General features: G+C 45.0%; 1 protein-coding gene across 2 annotated transcripts in view; it reads left to right on the top strand.

Annotated features, from left to right (window-relative positions):
• Nucleotides 1-21,021, top strand: part of ccdc17 (coiled-coil domain containing 17) — a 95,243-nt gene that overhangs the window by 32,896 nt on the left and 41,326 nt on the right. Inside the window, exons 4-7 of one of the 2 annotated variants that reach the window (XM_072510816.1) lie at nucleotides 2,716-2,778; nucleotides 3,528-3,657; nucleotides 17,191-17,344; nucleotides 19,778-19,894. In XM_072510816.1, the coding sequence (XP_072366917.1) occupies nucleotides 2,716-2,778; nucleotides 3,528-3,657; nucleotides 17,191-17,344; nucleotides 19,778-19,894 (464 nt within the window). The remainder of the gene's footprint in view (nucleotides 1-2,715; nucleotides 2,779-3,527; nucleotides 3,658-17,190; nucleotides 17,345-19,777; nucleotides 19,895-21,021) is intronic. The other variant, XM_072510817.1, reaches the window with a different exon arrangement.

Below are 21,021 nucleotides of genomic sequence, written 5' to 3'. Positions count from 1 at the left end.
CTGTTGTCCCTCACGACTAGCATGTCCAACCCATCGAGGAACTGTTTAATTCCCAAATCCCTGTTGGGGGGTTCGGAGGTATACAGACCCTGGTAGAAGGCCTCGAATGCTTGGTTGATCTTTTTTGGTTTGGCTACCAGTCTGTCTATGCTATCCTTTATCTGTGCTTTTTCCCTCGTGGCTGCCTGCTTTCTCAGTTGGCGAGCCAGCAGGTGACTAGCCTTGTCTCCATGCTCGTACAAGGTCCCCTTTGTTAGATGGAGTTGGTGTACTGCCTTCCTGGCGAATAGCAGGTTTAAGTCCATTAGTAGCTTTTTCTTCTCTGCCAGAAGCTCTACGATCAGAGCCTTGGAGTACCATCTGTCGACCTTCAGGATGGAGTCGATCAGTTGTTGCCCAGTCGCCCTCTCTTCCCTGTCTCTATGTGCCTTGTAGGCTATAATCTCTCCCTAATCGCAGCCTTCAGTGCCTCCCGGAACGTGGAAGGTGAGACTTCCCCGTTCCGGTTGTTCATAACATACTCCCCTCTGGCCTGTTATGTTTCTGGCAGAAGACCTTGTCGGCCCCCCCCCCACTTTCCTGCGGGTTCAACCATACTTACCTGGTGGACACGCCCTGCACTGAGGGTTTCCCTTTGTCCAAGGGGCTCCCAACATGGCCGGCAACTGTGCTTCCGGCACGTGGATGTGCCCCTGCACTCTGCGGTTTCCCTTTGTTTAGGGACCTTCCAAATAGCTGTTTGCAGCGCCATCTTGTCTCCTCAACCTGCCCTGACCTGCCGAAACCAATCCAAGACCCTTCCCTTTCTTCTTTCGACCAGTTTATTAACCAAACGTTTTATCCACGTATCTTTATAGATTTGCTGCTGGGAGATCCGGGGGTTTGATTCTTATACCCTACCCTGTGCCTTTCCACAATGTTCTTCAGCCCTCTGCCGGTGAAGTCACAGGTGGGAGTGGCACCACCCTATGGAGTTACTAATAACCGCTCAGCAGAATATCGGGGGTCCATTTTCTAGTGCATTGTTTGTATGTAACCTTATTGACTAATAACAATATACCCATGAATATAGCCAATACTATCTTGATAGGTGATTGATTCACTCAACCATATGAATAGAGCCAGTTCGCCTTCAATGGGTGATTGAGAGGGCAGGTCCAAACATGTCCTGGCAGCTTGTCTGGGTTTCAATGTATTCAAATTTTTGGTCACGTTCAAATGCCCATCAGCTTGCCTGGATGTTGACTGCAGTTTGATTTAAAGTGTCCAATTTTATCGGGCCTAAAATCTAGGCTGTTCCAAATCATCACAAGGAGGTTTGACCTGATGATGCGAAATTTCATGGGGTTTTGAGTCAATATTAAGAACCTCCCAACTTCTATTCCAGTGTGTTGCAGCCTTCGAGATAATGATGGTGCATTGTCTCAATGAGGACTGATTTCATGAGTATGACTATGTCAGACTGCTGTTTGACTAGTCTGTGGTCTCCCAACACCTCTCCCCATTTTGCCACAAGCTCCCAGATATTAGTATGGAACACTTCCCAGGGTTGACGGGGCTGTGTTTGCCGTTGTTGTTTCCAGTGTCTAGGTCAATACTGGGTGGTTCATCTGGTTTCATTCCTTTTTTCAAGTCTTTCTAGTGGTTTGATATAACTAAGTTACTTGCTGGGCCTTCAGATGGCATTTAAAAGCCAGGCCAAGATGCTTATTGAAATTCTGTGCACAGAAAATTCGTAGCTTGGTATTTTGAAATTCCATGAAATGGTAATGAATGTAGTATGCTTTAATCCATTGGAATGTTACTTGAGACTGAATGGGATGTGGTTTGATGACATAGAAAATGGCTCCTTGGAGTTTCTGGAAATTTTGTGATGTAGACATTGGTTTCACACGGAGAATTTTAGGGGAGAGTCTTTGCCTGAAAGTGCCAGGGACACTTTACTATTGAAATCTGTGCCGACAATCAGCTCTTGCATGGTAATTTCTTATAAAATACTGGACCAGTATAATTCCAAACAATCCAGTTCCTTTTCAACTGGATCAGTTAGAAATATGACCAAAGGATAGAGAAGCTTAAACTTCATCCAGAGCTACTATACTGTGAGTATATTCATTGCATTGCTGAATTTAGCAAACCAAGAAAGATGGGCTTAATTCCTGTTTTGTGCTGAATTAGCTGATTTCTGTCAGACAGGTGGCAGCTATGTTGGGTAGGAGCAAATTGGCTAGATTTCTTGCTCCTGCTTGTTATCCATTGACCCCATTAACTGCAACTGTAGCTACCCAGATGGTGGACCAGGGCAGAATTGTGCTCGGTTATTATGCCTCTCAGGATTGCGTGTGTTGACATTCACTGTCAAGGAACAATGGTTACATTGATGACAGATTGGGGAGCATCTGGTGCCTTTGGAACCCTGGAAAAGACGAAACGCAATTGGGAAAGGTGGGGGAAAAATTGGTGTGAGGAGAAAAATAAAATATGTTGTTTTGAACAAAATGCTGGTGACACTCCGGCGATCAGTCAGCATCTATGAAGATAAATGATGAAATGTCTACACCTGAAACATTAGCATATAAATTCTCTCCACAGATGCAACCCGACATTGTGTTGTGTGTGTGTCATTTAAAAAAATCTTTTTCCATGCAGGGAATTTTTAACAATAGATCTGTAACATTACATTCTAATGGTTTCTTTATTTTTATATTCATTTAGTTTCACAAATTGAGGATGTCGATTGAAGAAAGTTTACCCACATATAAATCCTGGCAAGGAGAGGTATGTGCAAGTTTATAGTTTACCTAGTTAGTTACTTACTACCAGTGTATATTGTGACAGGTTTTAGGTATTCCGGATCCGAACGGACTATCTTACTAAGCTATATCAGGTTAAGCCACCAATATGTGGGCTTTTAAAAACAGAAACTGAAGAAAATACCATACCATTTTGTTACCTAAAGTTCAGGCCTAGCTATTTGATGAAAGGTGAACGACTACTTCCTTTGGTTGAAATCATTATCAACTTAAAATTACCACAGAGAATAAATAAAAAGAGAAGGTATTTATGCAGAGATCTGTTAGATATGGTACATGGAGTAAATTATGCAAATACCATTGCATTGTTTTTTTGTAAAATAAATTTAGAGTACCCAATTAATTTTTACCAATTAAGGGGCAATTTAGCGTGGCCCACCCACCTACCCTGCACATCTTTGGATTGTGGGGGAAAAACCCACACAAACATGGGGAGAATGTGCAAACTTCACATGGACAGTGACCCAGAGCCAGGATCGAACCTGGGACCGGTGCCATAAGGCATCAGGGCTAACCCACTGCGTCACAGTGGTGCCCACCATTGCATTGTTAATGGAAAAGTGGATGCTTCCCTTTATTAAATCAAGATAGCCCGAATCGAAGAGGAAAATTAATTTTGATTCGCCATGTCAGTTGGGTTAATCTTTGAAAGTCACTTCTTAAAACTGTGTCAATACTTGTCACACTAAATTTTGAATTGTCAATATTGAACAGCTTGAGATAAGCCCCCGAATCCAGAGGGACTGGGAACACCAGGAACGGATGCGAGAAATAGCAGAGGTGCATGGTCGACAGCTGGCAGATATTCAAGTTCGAAACAGGGATCTGGAGCAGCAAAGAGACGGTAGGAAGCTTTATATCATCCTGTTTTCTACTGCACAATGGTTGAGACTTTGCCTTAATAAAATGTGTTACGTTATTCAGTTACTTAAGGTACATTTGAAGATGCATACAAACATTAAATAAGGAACGGAAGCTGGCCACTCGAGCCTGCTCTGCCATTCAGTACGATCATGGCAGTTCAGATTATAGCCTCAACTCCACATTCTCACCTACCCCCGATAACCTTTCACCTCTTTACTTATCAAGAATCTATCTACCTCTGCCGTAAAAATATTCAACAACTCTATTTCCACCGCCGATTGAGCAAGAAAGTTCCACAATTAGTATCCTATTCACAAAGGTTGTGTTTAATCAATATCATACTATGGTTCAGTTTCAATCTTGGACTGGGCTAATAATACAAGTGAGTTTTTGCTATGTCTTGATGCGTAAAATGGCATGTTAAATATTGTGCTTGCCACGAAACACGTCGCTTTAAGGAAAGTAACGGTGGCCCAACTAATACTCCATAAACTGCTGTTGCTAGAACAAAAACAATACAGCACATGAACAGGTCCTTCAGTCCTCCAAGCCTGTACTGGTCATGATGCTACATGGCCAAAACACTAAAGAACAAGGAACAATACAGCACAGGAAGGTTGTATGAAAACTCAATCATGTTCTTTAGTGAACTTGGGGTGAAAATTGCCTTAGCCAGTAGTGTCGGGCAATTGAAGTAGGGCAATATGAAAGGTGGGCAACGGTTAGATAACAGAAAAATTAATTTTAACTATGATATGTTGCATGTCATGTTTTTCAGCCAAGCTTGATATCTACATACACTGACAATGTGAAATATATTAAAATATATGACGTCACTTAGCTGTCACAAACTATAGGTGGCGTTGTTACGTTTCTCAGTTGCATGCCCCAGGTCTACATGTCATTTTCATTTTTTTTAAACCAAATTCTTTGCCACCTTTTCAGGTTTAACATGGTTCTCCAACCAGCTCTTTTCTGCAGTTTACTGACTTACTGCATTCTCAGATCAATGCAATGAGACGAGTCTATAACTTCAACTTTATGGTGGATAGCACAAGAACATTTGCCGAAAAGGCTGGTGTGAATGAAGTTCAACAGTATGTCTGCAACTCTTCCTGAGCAATCTCACATGAAAGCTACTGGTATAAAATAAAATTGATTTCATAATTGCATACTCCCTGTGAAGTAACACTTTTGTTGTAGCTATCTCTGTTGCGCAGTCTACCATAATTAAACTTTGCCACAAGTCCTTTAAGGTAAATGATGGTGTTGCTTGCTTACTTGTTTGCACCTCTATTTTGCAGTTCCTAAAATTGTCCCAGGGACAACGTTTCTTTCCTTTCTCCGCTGTTTTCCCCTGCTGCTCCGTTCCTGCTGAAGCCACCTGTGCCAATTTGGGCGATTGTTCTAGTGTGCAGTTGCTGAGACTTGGCAGCACTTTCTAAGGGAAAAACTGAGGATTAGTGAAATTCTGGAGATGTGCAAAGTGGGTTTCAATCATGAATAAAGGAGAGTCATTCATATATCCAATGTAGAATTCAGGAGAGACTTTGTTACCCAAAAGTGGTTAGAATTTGGAGCAAGGTACATTTGAAAGATATATTTAACACCTCTAGTGGGCATATGAACATACACAAGTTTCAGGATTGACTGAAATGTCAATTCACAAGACAGCCATTAACAATCAGCTTGCATTTACCTCTATAATGTAGGAAACATCAAAGTGTATCACTGAAGTGTAACAACTTGGAAGAGTAACCAAAAGTTTGATCAGAGATGTGGGTTTTAAGGATGGACTTAGTTCCCCAATCTCTTTTCATGCTCTAAGAGCCAATGTAGGTCAACAAACATGAGGGTGATGGGTAAGTGTATCTGGTGCAAGGGACAGTAGAGTTTCAGATGAGCTGAAGTTTACAGCCATTAGAGCATTTTGCTTTAAAGGGAAATGCTAGGTTACATAATGGTGGTAGTGCCTTTTGAACAGAAAAATACACTATATATTTACAGGGCCTAATGATCCTAAATTTGTTAAATAACAATACATTCTGACTTATCAAAAGCAATATTTTTGGAAATATGCTAATATTGATGATCAAGTAGTTGAAGTTAAATTCAAAATGAAAAGGCATACACATATCATAGATCTACAACGCAGAGACAAAGTATAGTTTATGGACTATAGTCGGTAGACCTCCTAGCACTCTAATTATGCCTTCTGACTCTGTCCCAGTATCCCTTAATTCCCTTTTCCCTCATTTGTTCAAAACCCTTCCCTCATGTATGCACACAAGTAGCACACGTACTGACTGTAATGCTAATAATGTATAAACATCCAGGGCACAGGTGTGAGAAGTTCTTGATGGTGGGAAAGAGCTATGGTTTAAACAGTTGCAAACACACTCATGGCTGTTTTTACAGCAGTGAGTTTTGTGGCATCTGAGTTGACTGGCATGGATAGATAGGACACCACTTTAACATATTAAATAGGAGACCCAAAATGTAATTTATCTTATTATTTCAAAGGATGTAGGTGTTGGTGGACAGGCCAACATTTATTGCCCATCCTTAATTGCTCTCGAGAATGTGGTGGTGAGCCACCCACTGAACCACCTCAGTCCATGTCTGTTGGCATACCCACAATGCTGTTTGGGAGGGAGTTCCAGGTTTTTGACTCAACAATAGCGAAGGGACGTGTTATAACCTGCCTGCTTACCACTGGCTGGGGACTAATGACAATCCCACAATCCTGTGGGAGTATGAGCTTCCCCAATGAGGGGGGCGGAGAAATCATTAGCAGACTCCCTGTATAAATAAAGCTGGCCAGTTTGGAACCAGCAGGAAGGAGTGAGCAGCAAGGGAAGCTGCTGCTGTTGTGTATATACATGTTATTGTAAATAAATGTTATTTCTTTGTATCCTTAAAACTCGTGCTGGATTCTTCGTGGCCCTCACAAAACTGGCGACGAGGGTTAAAGTGAATAGCTGTCTACACTGCTGAAGCCACCTCCCTGGATTTTTGTTGGATACAGGTTGGAAGTTGTTTTCTATTACACCATGCCTCTGTACGGACGTTTGGATGTTTTTGATGCTGCGCTGGAAAGCTGGAACCAGTACGCACAACGGATGCGTTACTATTTCCAGGCAAACAACATCACCAAAAACGAGCGCCAGGTGGTCATATTGCTCATCGCCTGTGGCCCGCATACGTTTGGGGTGATTAGGAGCCTTACGTACCCAGCTGCGACGGACACCAAAACGTTTGATGAACTTAGTGGGGCAGCATTTTAACCCAACCCCGTCCACGATAGTCCGACATTACCAGTTTAATACCGCTGAGAGGACCCCAGGAGAATCTCTTGCTGATTTTCTATCCAGGCTACGCAGGATTGCGGAGGACTGTGACTATGGTGAGACCTTGTCAGAAATGTTACGTGACCGTTTGGTTTGCGGTATTAACAATGCGGCCACCCAGAGAAAGTTGTTAGCTGAGCCAACATTGACTTTTCAACAGGCCATTCAAATAGTATTGTCCTGAGAGAGTGCAGAACGAGGAGTGCAGGAGCTACAGGGAATGGAGGTGTATGCCTTGGGGCGCAATCCCTTCTGTCCGAAAATGTCCCCCGGCACCCCTGCGGTACCTTGGGCGAGGCGCCGTCCGGATCGATGCCAGTGGCCGTTGGACATTTCTCCCCGAAGGGAGCCTTCTCCAGAACCAATGGATGAGGAGGCATGTCCGTGTCAGACTTGTAGGCTATAAGACCATAAGACATAGGAGCGGAAGTAAGGCCATTTGGCCCATCGAGTCCACTCCACCATTCAATCATGGCTGATTTCAACTCCATTTACCCGCTCTCTCTCCATAGCCCTTAATTCCTCGAGAAATCAAGAATTTATCAACTTCTGTCTTAAAGACACTCAACGTCCCGGCCTCCACCGCCCTCTGTGGCAATGAATTCCACAGACCCCCCACTCTCTGGCTGAAGAAATTTCTCCTCATCTCTGTTCTAAAGTGACTCCCTTTTATTCTAAGGCTGTGCACCCGGGCCCTAGTCTCCCCTGCTAATGGAAACAACTTCCCTACGTCCACCCTATCTAAGCCATTCATTATCTTGTAAGTTTCTATTAGATCTCCCCTCGACCTCCTAAACTCCAATGAACATAATCCCAGGATCCTCCGATGTTCATCGTATGTTAGGCCTACCATTCCTGGGATCATCCGTGTGAATCTCCGCTGGACCAGCTCCAGTGCCAGTATGTCCTTCCTGAGGTGTGGGGCCCAAAATTGCTCACAGTATTCTAAATGGGGCCTAACTAATGCTTTATAAAGCTTCAGAAGTACATCCCTGCTTTTATATTCCAAGCCTCTTGAGATAAATGACAACATTGCATTTGCTTTCTTAATTACGGACTCAACCTGCAAGTTTACCTTTAGAGAATCCTGGACTAAGATTCCCAAGTCCCTTTGCACTTCAGCATTATGAATTTTGGCACCGTTTAGAAAATAGTCCATGCCCCACTTCTTTTTTCCAAAGTGCAAGACCTCGCACTTGCCCACGTTGAATTTCATCAGCCATTTCTTGGACCACTCTCCTAAACTGTCTAAATCTTTCTGCAGCCTCCCCACCTCCTCAATACTACCTGCCCCTCCACCTATCTTTGTATCATCGGCAAACTTAGCCAGAATGCCCTCAGTCCCGTCATCTAGATCGTTAATATATAAAGAGAACAGCTGTGGCCCCAACACTGAACCCTGCGGGACACCAATCGTCACCGGTTGCAATTCCGAAAAAGAACCTTTATCCCAACTCTCTGCCTTCTGCCTGACAGCCAATCGTCAATCCATGTTAGTACCTTGCCTCGAATACCATGGGCCCTTATTTTACTCAGCAGTCTCCCGTGAGGCACCTTATCATAGGCCTTTTGGAAGTCAAGATAGATAACATCCATTGGCTCTCCTTGGTCTAACCTATTTGTTATCGCTTCAAGGAACTCTAACAGGTTTGTCAGGCACGACCTCCCCTTCCTAAATCCATGCTGACTTGTCCTAATCCGACCCTGCACTTCCAAGAATTTCAAAATCTCATCCTTAACAATGGATTCTAGAATCTTGCCGACAACCGAGGTTAGGCTAATTGGCCTATAATTTTCCATCTTTTTTCTTGTTCCCTTCTTGAACAGGGGGGTTGCAATAGTGATTTTCCAATCCTCTGGGACTTTCCCTGACTTCAGTGACTTTTGAAAGATCATAACTAACGCCTACACTATTTCTTCAGCTATCTCCTTTAGAACTCTAGGATGTAGCCCATCTGGGCCCGGAGATTTATCAATTTTTAGACCTCTTAGTTTCTCTAGCACTTTCTCCTTTGTGATGGCTACCATATTCAACTCTGCCCCTGACTCTCCTGAATTGTTGGGATATTACTCATGTCTTCTGCTGTGAAGACTGACGCAAAGTACTTATTTAGTTCCTCAGCTATTTCCTTGTCTCCCATCACTAGATTACCAGTGTCATTTTGGAGCGGCCCAATGTCTACTTTTGCCTCCCGTTTGTTTTTAATGTATTTAAAGAAACTTTTACTATCATTCCTAATGTTACTGGCTAGCCTACCTTCATATTTGATCCTCTCTTTCCTTATTTCTCTCTTTGTTATCCTCTGTTTGTTTTTGTAGCCTTCCCAATCTTCTGACTTCCCACTACTCTTTGCCACATTATAGGCTTTCTCTTTTGCTTTGATGCTTTCCCTGACTTCCTTTGTCAGCCCTGGCTGCCTAATCTCCCCTCTGATAGCCTTTCTTTTCTTTGGGATGAACCTCTGTACTGTGTCCTCAATCACTCCCAGAAACTCCTGCCATTGCTGTTCTACTGTCTTTCCCACTAGGCTCTGCTCCCAGTCGATTTTTGTCAGTTCCTTCCTCATGCCCCTGTAGTTACCTTTATTTAACAGTAACACCTTTACATCTGATTCTACCTTCTTGTTTTCAAATTGCAGACTGAATTCTACCATATTATGATCACTGCCTCCTAAGTGTTCCCTTACTTTAAGATATTTTATCAAGTCTGGCTCATTACATAACACTAAGTCCAGAATGGCCTGTTCCCTCGTGGGCTCCCATCACAAGCTGTTCCAAAAAGCCCTCCTGTAAACATTCAATGAATTCCCTTTCTTTGGGTCCACTGGCAACATTATTTACCCAGTCCACCTGCATATTGAAGTCCCCCGTGATCACTGTGACCTTGCCTTTCTGACATGCCCTTTCTATTTCGTGGTGCATTTTGTGCCCCTGGTCCTGACCATTGTTAGGAGGCCTGTACATAACTCCCATTATTTTTTTTTGCCTTTGTGGTTCCTCAACTCTACCCACACAGACTCCACATCATCTGACCCTATGTCGTTTAGTGCTATTGATTTAATTTCATTCCTAATTAACAAGGCAACCCCGCCCCCTCTCCCACCTCTCTGTCTTTTCAATATGTTGTGAATCCCTGGATGTTTAAATGCCAGTCGTGAACTCCCTGCAACCACGTCTCTGTGATGCCTACCATCATACCTGCCAGTCACAATCTGGGCCACAAGCTCATCTACCTTGTTCCGTACACTGCGCACATTTAAATATAGCCCCTTTAATTCTTTATTGACTGTCCCTTTTTGTTTTCTTAGTGTGGTGGGCCTTGGTTTACTGAGTCTTTCCATACACTGTCATATTTTGTGAGATGGGGACTATCGTAACCTCTCCTGAGTTCTGTCTTTTCGTGCTTTTTTGTATTCCCTGTCGCGGACACCGGTCCTGGGGGCGCCAGAGGCGAAACTGGGGCCAGCGCAGAGGCCGTACCTTCCATGTGGATGAACCTGCGGCGACTACTCCCGAGGACGTGGAGACGGAGGACGACTGCCTGCAGCTGCATTGTGTGGCAGCTCCCCATGTGGCCCCCATTAAGGTGACAGTACGGGTCAATGGTCACCCGCTTGAGATGGAGTTGGACACTGGCGCAGCGGTTTCCGTGATCGCCCAGAGGACATTTGACCGCATCAAGCAGGGTATACCGACCCTTACATTAACCGATGCACAGGCCAGGTTGGCCACCTACACGGGTGAACCATTGGACATTGCAGGAACTATGATGACCCCTGTTGTTTATGGACACAGGAGGGGCGTTTCCCACTTATCGTGGTGCGAGGCCATGGGCCCAGCCTGTTGGGTTGGGACTGGTTGCGCCATTTGCGGTTGCAGTGGCAGTACATCCTCCATACATGTTCTGGAGGGTTGACTGAGGTGCTAGGACGATACTCAGATGTATTCCAACCCGGTTTGGGGAAAATAAAAGAGACCGTAGCACGTATCCAAGTCTAACCAGGAGCCACGCCCAATCGGACTTAGCCTGTGGAGGCAGGTCCAGGCAGTGGCAAGTCATGAACCAGTGGAGGCTGGTGGAGATGGTGGCAAGTCATAAACCAATCGGACTTACCCCGTGGAGGCAGGTCCAGGCAGTGGCAAGTCATGAACCGGCTATTTCCCGGTGCACCCGGTGCCTTGCGCCTTGCTCGAGAAGGTAGAAGGGGAGCTTACTCATTTGGAGACTTTGGGTATTATCAGGCCCGTTAGTTTCGCTAACTGGGCAGCACCAATAGTACCTGTAATGAAGCCAGATGCCACAGTTCGCTTGTGTGGCGACTGTAAACTTACAGTGAATACGGCTTCCCGACTCGACCGATATCCAATTCCTCGCATAGAGGATCTCTACGCGAAGCTTGCAGGCGGACTCTCGTTCACAAAATTAGATACGAGTCGTGCCTACCTACAGTTGGAGCTGGACCCTGCCTCCCGGCCATATGTAACGATTAATACACACAGGCGCCTGTATGCATATACACGTTTGCCCTTTGGAGTATCCTCTGCCTGCACTATTTTTCAATGCGTTATGGAGGGCATTTTGAGAAGTTTACCACGTTGCTGTCTACTTAGATGCCGTTTTGATCACAGGGATGTCGGAGAAGGAACATTTGGAAAATTTGGTGGCTGTCCTTAGACACTTTTCGGAGGCTGGATTCCATTTACGTCACACAAAGTGCGTCTTTCTGGCGAAGGAAGTAGTCTATCTGGGTTATCGGGTGGACCGCGAAGGTTTGCACCCCGTCGCAGAGAAGGTGCACGCGATTCAACAGGCCCCCGCCCCGACTGACACTTCGCATCTTCGTTCTTTTCTCGGCCTCTTAAACTATTACAGGAAGTTCCTCCCAAATCTGGCAACTACGCTGGCCCCGTTGCACCTTCTGCTAAAGAAGAATCACACCTGGGTTTGGTGTCAGCCGCAAGAAACCGCTTTCCGGCGGGTAAAACAACAATTGTCGTCTGGGTTACTAATCCACGATGATCCTGGAAAGCCTTTGTTCGTCACATGATGCATCCCCGTATGGTATTGGGGCCGTCCTGTCCCACAAGATGGAGAACGGGGCCGAGCGACCGATAGCTTTCGCCTCCCGCACATTGACTGCAGCGGAAAAAAAGTACGCGCAGATCGAGAAGGAGGGCCTGGCGGTGGTCTTTGCGGTGAAACGCTTCCACCAGTATGTGTACGGCCGCCATTTCACTATCGTGACTGATCGTAAGCCTCTGCTGGGACTTTTCAGAGAGGATAAGCCAATACCGCTCATTGCTTCCGCACGGATCCTGCGCTGGGCTTTGTTGCTCGCTGCATACGAGTATTCTCTGGAGCACAAACCAGGAACCCAGATAGCGAATGCCGACGCACTGAGCCGATTGCCTTTATCGACCGGCCCCATGTCGACCCCCATGACCGGTGAGGTGGTTGCAACCCTAAATTTTATGGACACCTTGCCTGTCACGGCATCACAGATCCATGAGTGGACCCAGACGGAGCCAGTCCTGTCAAAGGTTCGGCACATAGTCCTGTATGGTGGGCAGCATAGACAGCTCCCAGGCGAGTTGAGGGCATTTTCCTCCAAGCTGCCAGAATTCAGCGTGGAAGACGGCATCCTCTTGTGGGGGACGCGGAAAAAGGACAGGAGCTGATACTAAGAGACTTGCACAATGGGCATCCAGGTGTGACCAAAATAAAAATGTTGGCCCGGAGTTATGTCTAGTGGCCAGGCCTCGACACCGACATTGAGAAGGTGGCCCAAAACTGCTCCATTTGCCAGGAGCATCAGAAGCTTCCGCCGGCCGTGCCCCTACATCACTGTGAATGGTCAGGGCGGCCTTGGGCGCGCTTGCATGTGGATTTCGCCGGCCCTTTTCAAGGATCCATGTTCCTTCTGTTAATCGATGCCCAATCTAAATGGCTAGAGGTGCATAAGATGGTAGGCACAACGTCCTGCGCAACAATCGAGAAGATGCGTTTGTCTTTTAGTACGCATGGCCTCCCCGAGATGCTGGCCACGGACAACGGCACTTCGTTCACAAGTGAGGAGTTTGCGAGGTTGCCCTATCCGCACTGCCCCGTACCACCCGGCTTCAAATGGGTTGGCGGAGCGCGCAGTGCAGACATTCAAACGAGGCCTGAAGAAGCAGTCTTCCAGGTCGATGGACACGAGTACGCCGCACACAAGAACGGCAGGGACATGTTTTTTCTTGGCATCGGCCGCTTCGGCAGTTTGCGCCCGGTGACCCAGTGTTCGTTTGGAATTTTGCTGGTGGTGCCCAGTGGGTCCCTGGCATAATCTTTTGCCAAACGGGCCCTATGTCTTACCAGGTGCAAGCCCAGGGTCGTCTCCAGCGCAAACATGTAGACCACATGTAGATCCAGAAAACTATCCCTTCCAAAGATTCCCCGCCCCCGGAGTTCATTTGTACAGTCACCGAGACCAGACACAATGGAAAGTATTCATCACAATCTTCCTCTGGTGCCTCACTCAAAGCCTGCGCTGGTCATTACAGAACCGCGTGGAGATAGAGACGCTGAGATGATGGAGGCAGCAGACTCCGACTCAGAGATGGAGACACAGGACTCCTCAGAGGGGGAATCCTCGGGCCCATGGGCCGTGGATGTACACCCGTTACGCCGTCCATCACGGATGCGCCGGTCTCTGTCTCGTTACACGCCGCCCGATCGAGCGCCTCGTGCAAATGGTGTCCGACCTGCGGCAAAATTAGTCCGACGCCCTCCTTTTCCCGGGTCTTTGGTGGATTCCTTGGACTTTGGGGGGGAGGGATGTTATAACCTGCCTGCTTACCACTGGCTGGGGACTAATGACAATCCCACAATCCTGTGGGAGTATGAGCTTCCCCAATGAGGGGGGCCGGGAAATCATTAGCAGACTCCCTGCATAAATAAAACTGGCCAGTTTGGAACCGGCAGGAAGGAGTGAGCAGCAAGCGAAGTTGCTGCTGCTGCTGTGTATATATATGTTATTGTAAATAAATGTTATTTCTTTGTATCCTTAAAACTCGTGCTGGATTCTTTGTGGCCCTCACAAAAGAACGGCAATGTAGTTCCAAGTCCGAATGGTGTGGGGTTTTGAGGGGAGGGTCTTCCAGTGCAAAGAGTTGTCCCCAACCGAGTATTGTACATTGACAGATTCCAAAGCCCAGGACTATGTGCTGAGGAATGCAATAAAGCTTGGGGCAGCTAGCGCAGAGGTGCAATGGGGGAAGGTCACTGTCTAAGACCTTTTCAGCATTACCCTTTCATTCCATCTCACTCACCTTGAATGTGTACAATGAATGTAACATGGATTGCAATTGTATGAAAACATCTCCAGATGCACCCTTTGTAATGACCATTTTGAAGTGTCTAAAATGTTTCTTTGAGTGTATTGAAGCACTTCAGAGTGCAACATGATTTTTTTTTTTTGAAAGAATACCCAATTTATTTTTTCCAATTAAGGGGCAATTTGGCATGGTCAACCCACCTAACCTGCACATTTTTGGGTTGTGGGGGTGAAACCCACGCAGAGACTGGGAGAATGTGCAAACTCCACACAGACAGTGACCCAGGGCCGGGATTCGAATCTGGGTCCTCAGTGCTGTAGGAACCACTGTGCCCCTGTGTAGCGAAACTGAATATTTTTCCACTTTTGTGTGATGGTCATTTTGAAATGTTTAGAATGTTCTTTCAGCTCTTTTACGAATACAGTATATTTTTTGCAAAAATAAAAGTTGGCGAGCATGCAGATTGTGGTGCTTCTATGCATCTGCTGCCCTTGTCCTTCTAGGTGTAGATGTTGCGAGTTTGGAAGGTGATGTCCAAGGAGCCTTGGTGAGTTGTATATGGCACACACAGCTGCCACTATACGTTGGTGGGGGGGTGCGAAGAGAGTAGATGTTGCAAGTGATGGATGGGGCGCCAATCAAGCAGGCTGCTTTGTCCTGGATGGTGTTGAGATCCTTGCGTTTTTATGGAGCTGACTCATCCAGGAAATTGAGTAGTATTCCATCACAATCCTGACTTGTGCCTTGTAAATGGTGAGCAGGCTTTGGGGAGTCAGGAGGTGAGTTACTCACCGCAGAATTCCTAGCCTCTGACCTGCTCTTGCAGCCACGTTATTTATATGGCTAGCCCAGTTCTGTTCCTGGTCAGTGATAACCCCCAGGATGTTGATTTTTGGCAGATTCAGCAATGTAATGCCATTGAATGTCATAGGGGTGGGGGGTGGTTAGATCCTCTCGTTGGAGATGGTCATTTCCTGGCACTTGTGTGACGTGAACGTTACTCACCACTTATCAGCCCAAGCCTGAATATTGTCCAGGTCTCGCTGCATATGGGTTCAGACTGCTTCAGTATGTGAAGAGACGAGACGAGAATGGTGCTGAACATTGTTCAATCATCTGTGAATTTCCCCACTTCTGACCTTATGATGGAGGAAATGAAACAGCTGAAGATGGTGGAGCCTAGGACGACACCTTGATGATGATTGATCCAACAACCACAACCATCGTCCTTTGTATTAGGTATGGCTCCAACCAGTGGAGGGTTTCCCCACTGATTCCCATTAACTCTAGTTTTGCTAGACTCCTGATGCTGTATTTGGTCAAGTGCAACATTGATGTCAAGTACAGTCACTCTCACTTTCAACTGGGTGCCTGATTTTAAAATTACCTGATGCTGCATTGCAAGGAAGATGCGAATTGCCAGCTCCGCAAGCTTAAGTAACAAAAACAGAAAATACTAGACAATCTCAGCAGGTCTGACAGCATCTATGGAGAGAGAAGGGGGCTAACGTTTTGAGTCTGGGTGACACTTTGTCAAAGCTTAAGTGCCTTTTTCTGCTCTTTGTGGGCCATGAGGTACATGGAAGCCTTTGGCCACCCCCTGGTTTAATTACTCACCCCCCCCCCCCACTCCCGCAGAATCTCCAGCTTCAATGGTCTCTATAATCTCTGCGCCAAGCCCACATACCACACCAGAATTTGGCAGGCAACCGGGTTGCTCCCGGGTTGTTAATGAATCCAAAAACCGATGGGTTCAGCTGTTAAGTTTGATTTGAACTTCCACCATTTTTGTTCGGTCTACTCTCTTCATGAATATTGGGGCCATAATTTCCAAAACAGAGGCTCTGTTCAACAGAAACATGGAATGGAGCATATTACCTGGTGGTCAGACCATCCAATTCACAGGGCTGCCAATTTCCTGATTTTATTAGTTAGAAAATTGGAAGTTCTGTAAATCAAGCCTATTGAGTCTGATATATGTCATGTGCGTGTCCCTTTAAGAAAGGTTTAGTCTCTTACCACGGGACTTGTAGCACATTGGGCTGTGGCTGTCAAGTGAGAGGGGTTTTTTTTTGGGGGGGGGGGGTGGGGGGTTCCGTTTCAGTTTGACTGCTTTGGACTGCAGAAGGAGAAAGAAGTGTTTTCCCTGTTTTTTTCTCTTTTCATTTTAAAAGCTGTTCCAGTAAAACGCCCATTGGTTGTGGCTAACTATCTTGGTAACTTTAAAGATATAGTTGCTTTCTGAAAGGATGTGAATTTGCTGGTTGAAACTGGATCAGTATTTCAGGAGAAGGACCAGTCCCATTCAAGTGAGATTACAGTGTGTTGGGCCACGCCCTTTAAAAAGGGTTTTGGTTTAATTGGATTTTGTTGCTGAATTGGAACAGCTAAGGGGGAATTCATTAAGTGTTATATACTTAGATTACTGTGTGGGCTAAGTGGGGTGGTCTTTCCAACGGTTAGTGCAGACTCGATGGGCCAAATGGCCTCCTTCTGCACTGTAAATTATATGTTCTATATACATAAAATATATATATATATTAACCAAATTCTTCGAATAAACCTTGTTTTGATTAAAGTGTCTATGAAGTCTGATGAATCACACCTGCAGTGAAGGCTCTTGTGCTCATCTTAGCCAAATTCAACATAAAGGTTGTAGGTCAGGTGAACTTCACACTTCACTTTGGAGTTTCTAAACCCTGGCCCTTGATTGTCCAATTTTATGCTACGAGTTTTGCAACTTTGGGTCTAAAATGCATTTTACTGATGTCTGGGGTGGATTGTTCCATATTTTTAGACCGCCATTCAAGTTTTCAAGGATCATTGGACTTTATATTTTTTTTAAGAAATTCGCCTACGTCTAGAGGAGCTTTCATCGAGAGAACATTTCACAGCCCATATTGAGCAGATGTTGCTGGAACTTAAGGCACAGGAGGAGAAGAATCAACGTGCTTTAGATGCACTCCGAGAACAAATTGAACTGCTGCAGATGGAATCCATGTACGTATACAAATATACAATACCAATAAAAGAGTAGAAAGGTCGTAGCAAACTGGACAGAAGCGAGTCTAATATAAATTTAAAGAATGCTTTCTCTGGAGGGCTCAGTACTTCCTTTATATTATTTCCAAAAAGCATTCGATAAGGTACCACATAAAAGGCTACTTAATAAGATGAGGTGTTTCAGGCTAATATATTAGATAGAGATTGGTTAACTGATAGAAGAAGAGTTGGGCTAAGAGGGGAATTTTCATGAAGGTAGTCTGTAACTAATGGAGTGCCATAGTGATCGGTGCAGGGCCCACAATTAGTTTACAGTATGTATTAATGTCTTGAATGAGGGAAGTGAATGTACTGTTGCCAGGTTTGCGGATAACACAAAAATAGGTGGGAAGGCAAGTAGTGCGGATGACACAAAGGGTCAACAGAGGGATATAGACAGGTTAAATGAGTTCACTAGGTTGTTCCCAGATATGGAAGGATTTTCTTATGAGGAGAGATTTAGTAGATTGAACCTGTAGTCACTGGAGTTGAGAAGAATGAGAGGCGACCTTGTTGAGACATATAGGATTCTCAAGGGGTTTGACAGGGTAGATGCTGAGAGGGGTCTCTCCTTGTTGGAGAGACTAGGACTAAAGGGAATATTCTCAGAGTAGTGGGTCGGTGATTTAAGACAGAGTTGAGAAGGAATTTCTTCTGAGGGTAGTGTAATCTGTGGTGGGGTTTTTTACCGCAAAGAGCTTTGGAGGCTGGGTCATTAAGTATGTTCAAGGCTGAGATAGACAAATTGTTAATCAGTAAGGAAATATAGGATTATGGATCATATCAGATCAGTCGTGATCTTATGGAATGGTGGAACGGACTCGATGGGCTAAATGGCTTACTTCACTTGTGTCTTATGGTCTTAATTTTATTCATTGGATTTGGGGTCACTGGTCAGCCTTTATTTCCCTTGAATAGTTTGCTAAGCCATTTCACAGGGAAGTTCAAAGTGAACCACAATGTTGTGGGCCACATTACAGGCTAGACTAGGTAAGGTTGGCAGACTTCCTGCCCTAAAGGACATTAGTGAATCAGGTGTTTTTTGTTTTTACAACAATCCAGTAATTCTTTTAAAATTTAGAGTAACCAATTCATTTTTCCAATTAAGGAGCAATTTAGAATGGCCAATCCACTTACTCTGTACATCTTTGGGTTATGGGGGCGAAACGCACGCAGACATGGGGAGAATGTGCAAACTCCACACGGACAGTGACCCAGGGCCAGGATCGAACCTGGAACCTCGGAGCCATGAGGCAGCAGTGCTAACCACTACACCACCGTGCTGCCCCTGCAATCCAGTATTTTTAAGGCCATCTTTACTGATACCATGTTTTAATTCCGGATTTATTTAATTTAAGTTAAATTACCCAGTTGCTCTGGTGGGATTTGAAATGATGTACCTGAATCATTAATCCAGACTCCTGGATTACTAATGTAGTAAGATAACCACTATGTCACTGTATCCATGAAGGACAGCAGATATATCTAAAATAAAATATATTCTGTTTCTGTCATCGATTAACTGATTGAATGTTTTTTAAGATCAGTTGTATACAATACTTTGCGAATATTCTATGTGCTGGTATGACTTTGATTGTAACTGTATGATAATAGCTTCGCAGTTTTAATATCGGAATATCAAAGAAACAACAAATTACATTTACAAATCAATCCAATGACAGCAAACTGAAGTTGAAAGATATACTTGTATCAGATTTTGGCACATTTGTGTTAGATTGCCACTGTCTCATGCCAGAATAGTGTAGAGCCGCAGCACGTGCAAATGCTGCAACTTCATTGTGACCTAGTTGCATTAATCAGTTTACAGCATTGGAAGATGACAACTTGCTTCATATTGCTCTGTAGAAGTAGTGTGATTGCTTGAGAATGCAGTCTAATTCATTGTATCCTCAACTAATTTTCAAAAAGTGAAGGACTGTTTGAATGCAATTGTCGGCAAAAATATTTCCTGTGTCACACAGTACTTGGGGTCAATGACGTATAATTTAGTTTGTGGTAATTTTGGAGCATTCAAGCATTTTCCACGTCATCCAGTTTGATAGCCAGATTATATTTTCTACATTAGGAGTTCAGTTGGAATTCCGGTCATGGCTAAAGCTAGTCCCCAAAACTGAGCCGCCCAAATGTAATTTGTTATTTCTTTGATATTGAATCACTATAGCTGTGAAGATATTTGATTAGGAAAACAAGGAGTAGGATGCTGAAATTTGAAACTTTGTATGTGAGGCAAGGGGGGGGGGGGGATGCTCTAATTCCATTACACCAGACTATTAGTCTAACCATTGTTATTCTGGCCAGAATAAAATACATTACAGTGGTGTTGTAAGTTCCAAATAATTCTACTGACTTGTAAATATATCCTTGCCCTAGTGCCAAACAGGATTCCGTCAAAGTTACAGACAACTCTCCAGCAGAGAAAAAGGAAGAAAAAGTGCCACTAACTTTTGTATCATTTGCTGGTGGTGACAGCCTATCTACTGAAATAGAGTGAGCAGAACATATTTTTAAAATAGAAATAGAATAATATTACTCATTGGTAAATTACCAAATTGTGTCTACCCTGAATCAAATTCAGATTTCTATTATACATTCAATTACACATTATACTTGTGAGTGTGTTGATCTAGCCATTATTTGAATGACTTTTTTAAAAGTCACAGCTTGTTCTGATTTAACATCACATCTGATCAGAAATATTGTAATTACCGTAAATTCTATGTGGATCGTACAGGCCGATCTCGCTCCTCAATGTGGATGCTAAGTTGTTAGCAAAAGTGCTGGCCACGAGGATCGAGGACTGTGTCCCGGGGGTGATCCACGAGGACCAGACGGGATTCGTAAAGGGCAGGCAATTAAACACTAATGTGCGGCGGCCCTTAAACGTGATAATGATGCCATCGGAGGAGGGAGAGGCGGAGATAGTGGCAGCTATGGATGCGGAGAAGGCCTTTGACCGAGTAGAGTGGGAGTACCTCTGAGAGGTGCTGCGTAGGTTTGGGTTCAGGGGAGGGTTTATCATTTGGGTTAAGCTCCTTTACAGAGCCCCGGTGGCGAGTGTAGTGACGAACCGGCAGAGGTTGGAGTACTTTCGACTGTACCGAGGAACGAGGCAGGGATGCCCCCTGTCTCCCCTGTTGTTTGCATTGGCGATCGAACCCTTGGCTATGTCATTGAGGGAGTCAAATAAATGGAGGGGGGTGAAGAGCATCGGGTGTCGCTATATGCGGATGACCTGTTGTTGTACGTGGCGGATCCAATGGAGGGGATTCAATTATCATAGAATTTACAGTGCAGAAGGAGGCCATTCAGCCCATCGGGTCTGCACCAGCTCTTGGAAAGAGCACCCTACCCAAGGTCAACACCTCCCCCATATCCCCATAACCCAGTAACCCCACCCAAGGTCATGCAGACTCTAAGGGAGTTTGGGGAGTTTTCGGGCTATAAGCTCAATGTAGGGAAGAGTGAGCTCTTTATATTACAGGCAGGGGACCAAGAAAGAGGGATAGGGGACCTACCGCTGAGGAGGGCGGAGGGGAGCTTTCGGTATCTGGGGATCCAGATAGCCAGGAGTTGGGGGGCCCTACTGTGGTGGTATGTATTAGGGGTCATGTGGG

This window comes from Scyliorhinus torazame, chromosome 7, assembly GCF_047496885.1.
Source record: "Scyliorhinus torazame isolate Kashiwa2021f chromosome 7, sScyTor2.1, whole genome shotgun sequence".
Taxonomy (NCBI): domain Eukaryota; kingdom Metazoa; phylum Chordata; class Chondrichthyes; order Carcharhiniformes; family Scyliorhinidae; genus Scyliorhinus; species Scyliorhinus torazame.
This window is presented reverse-complemented; position numbering and strand designations above follow the sequence as displayed.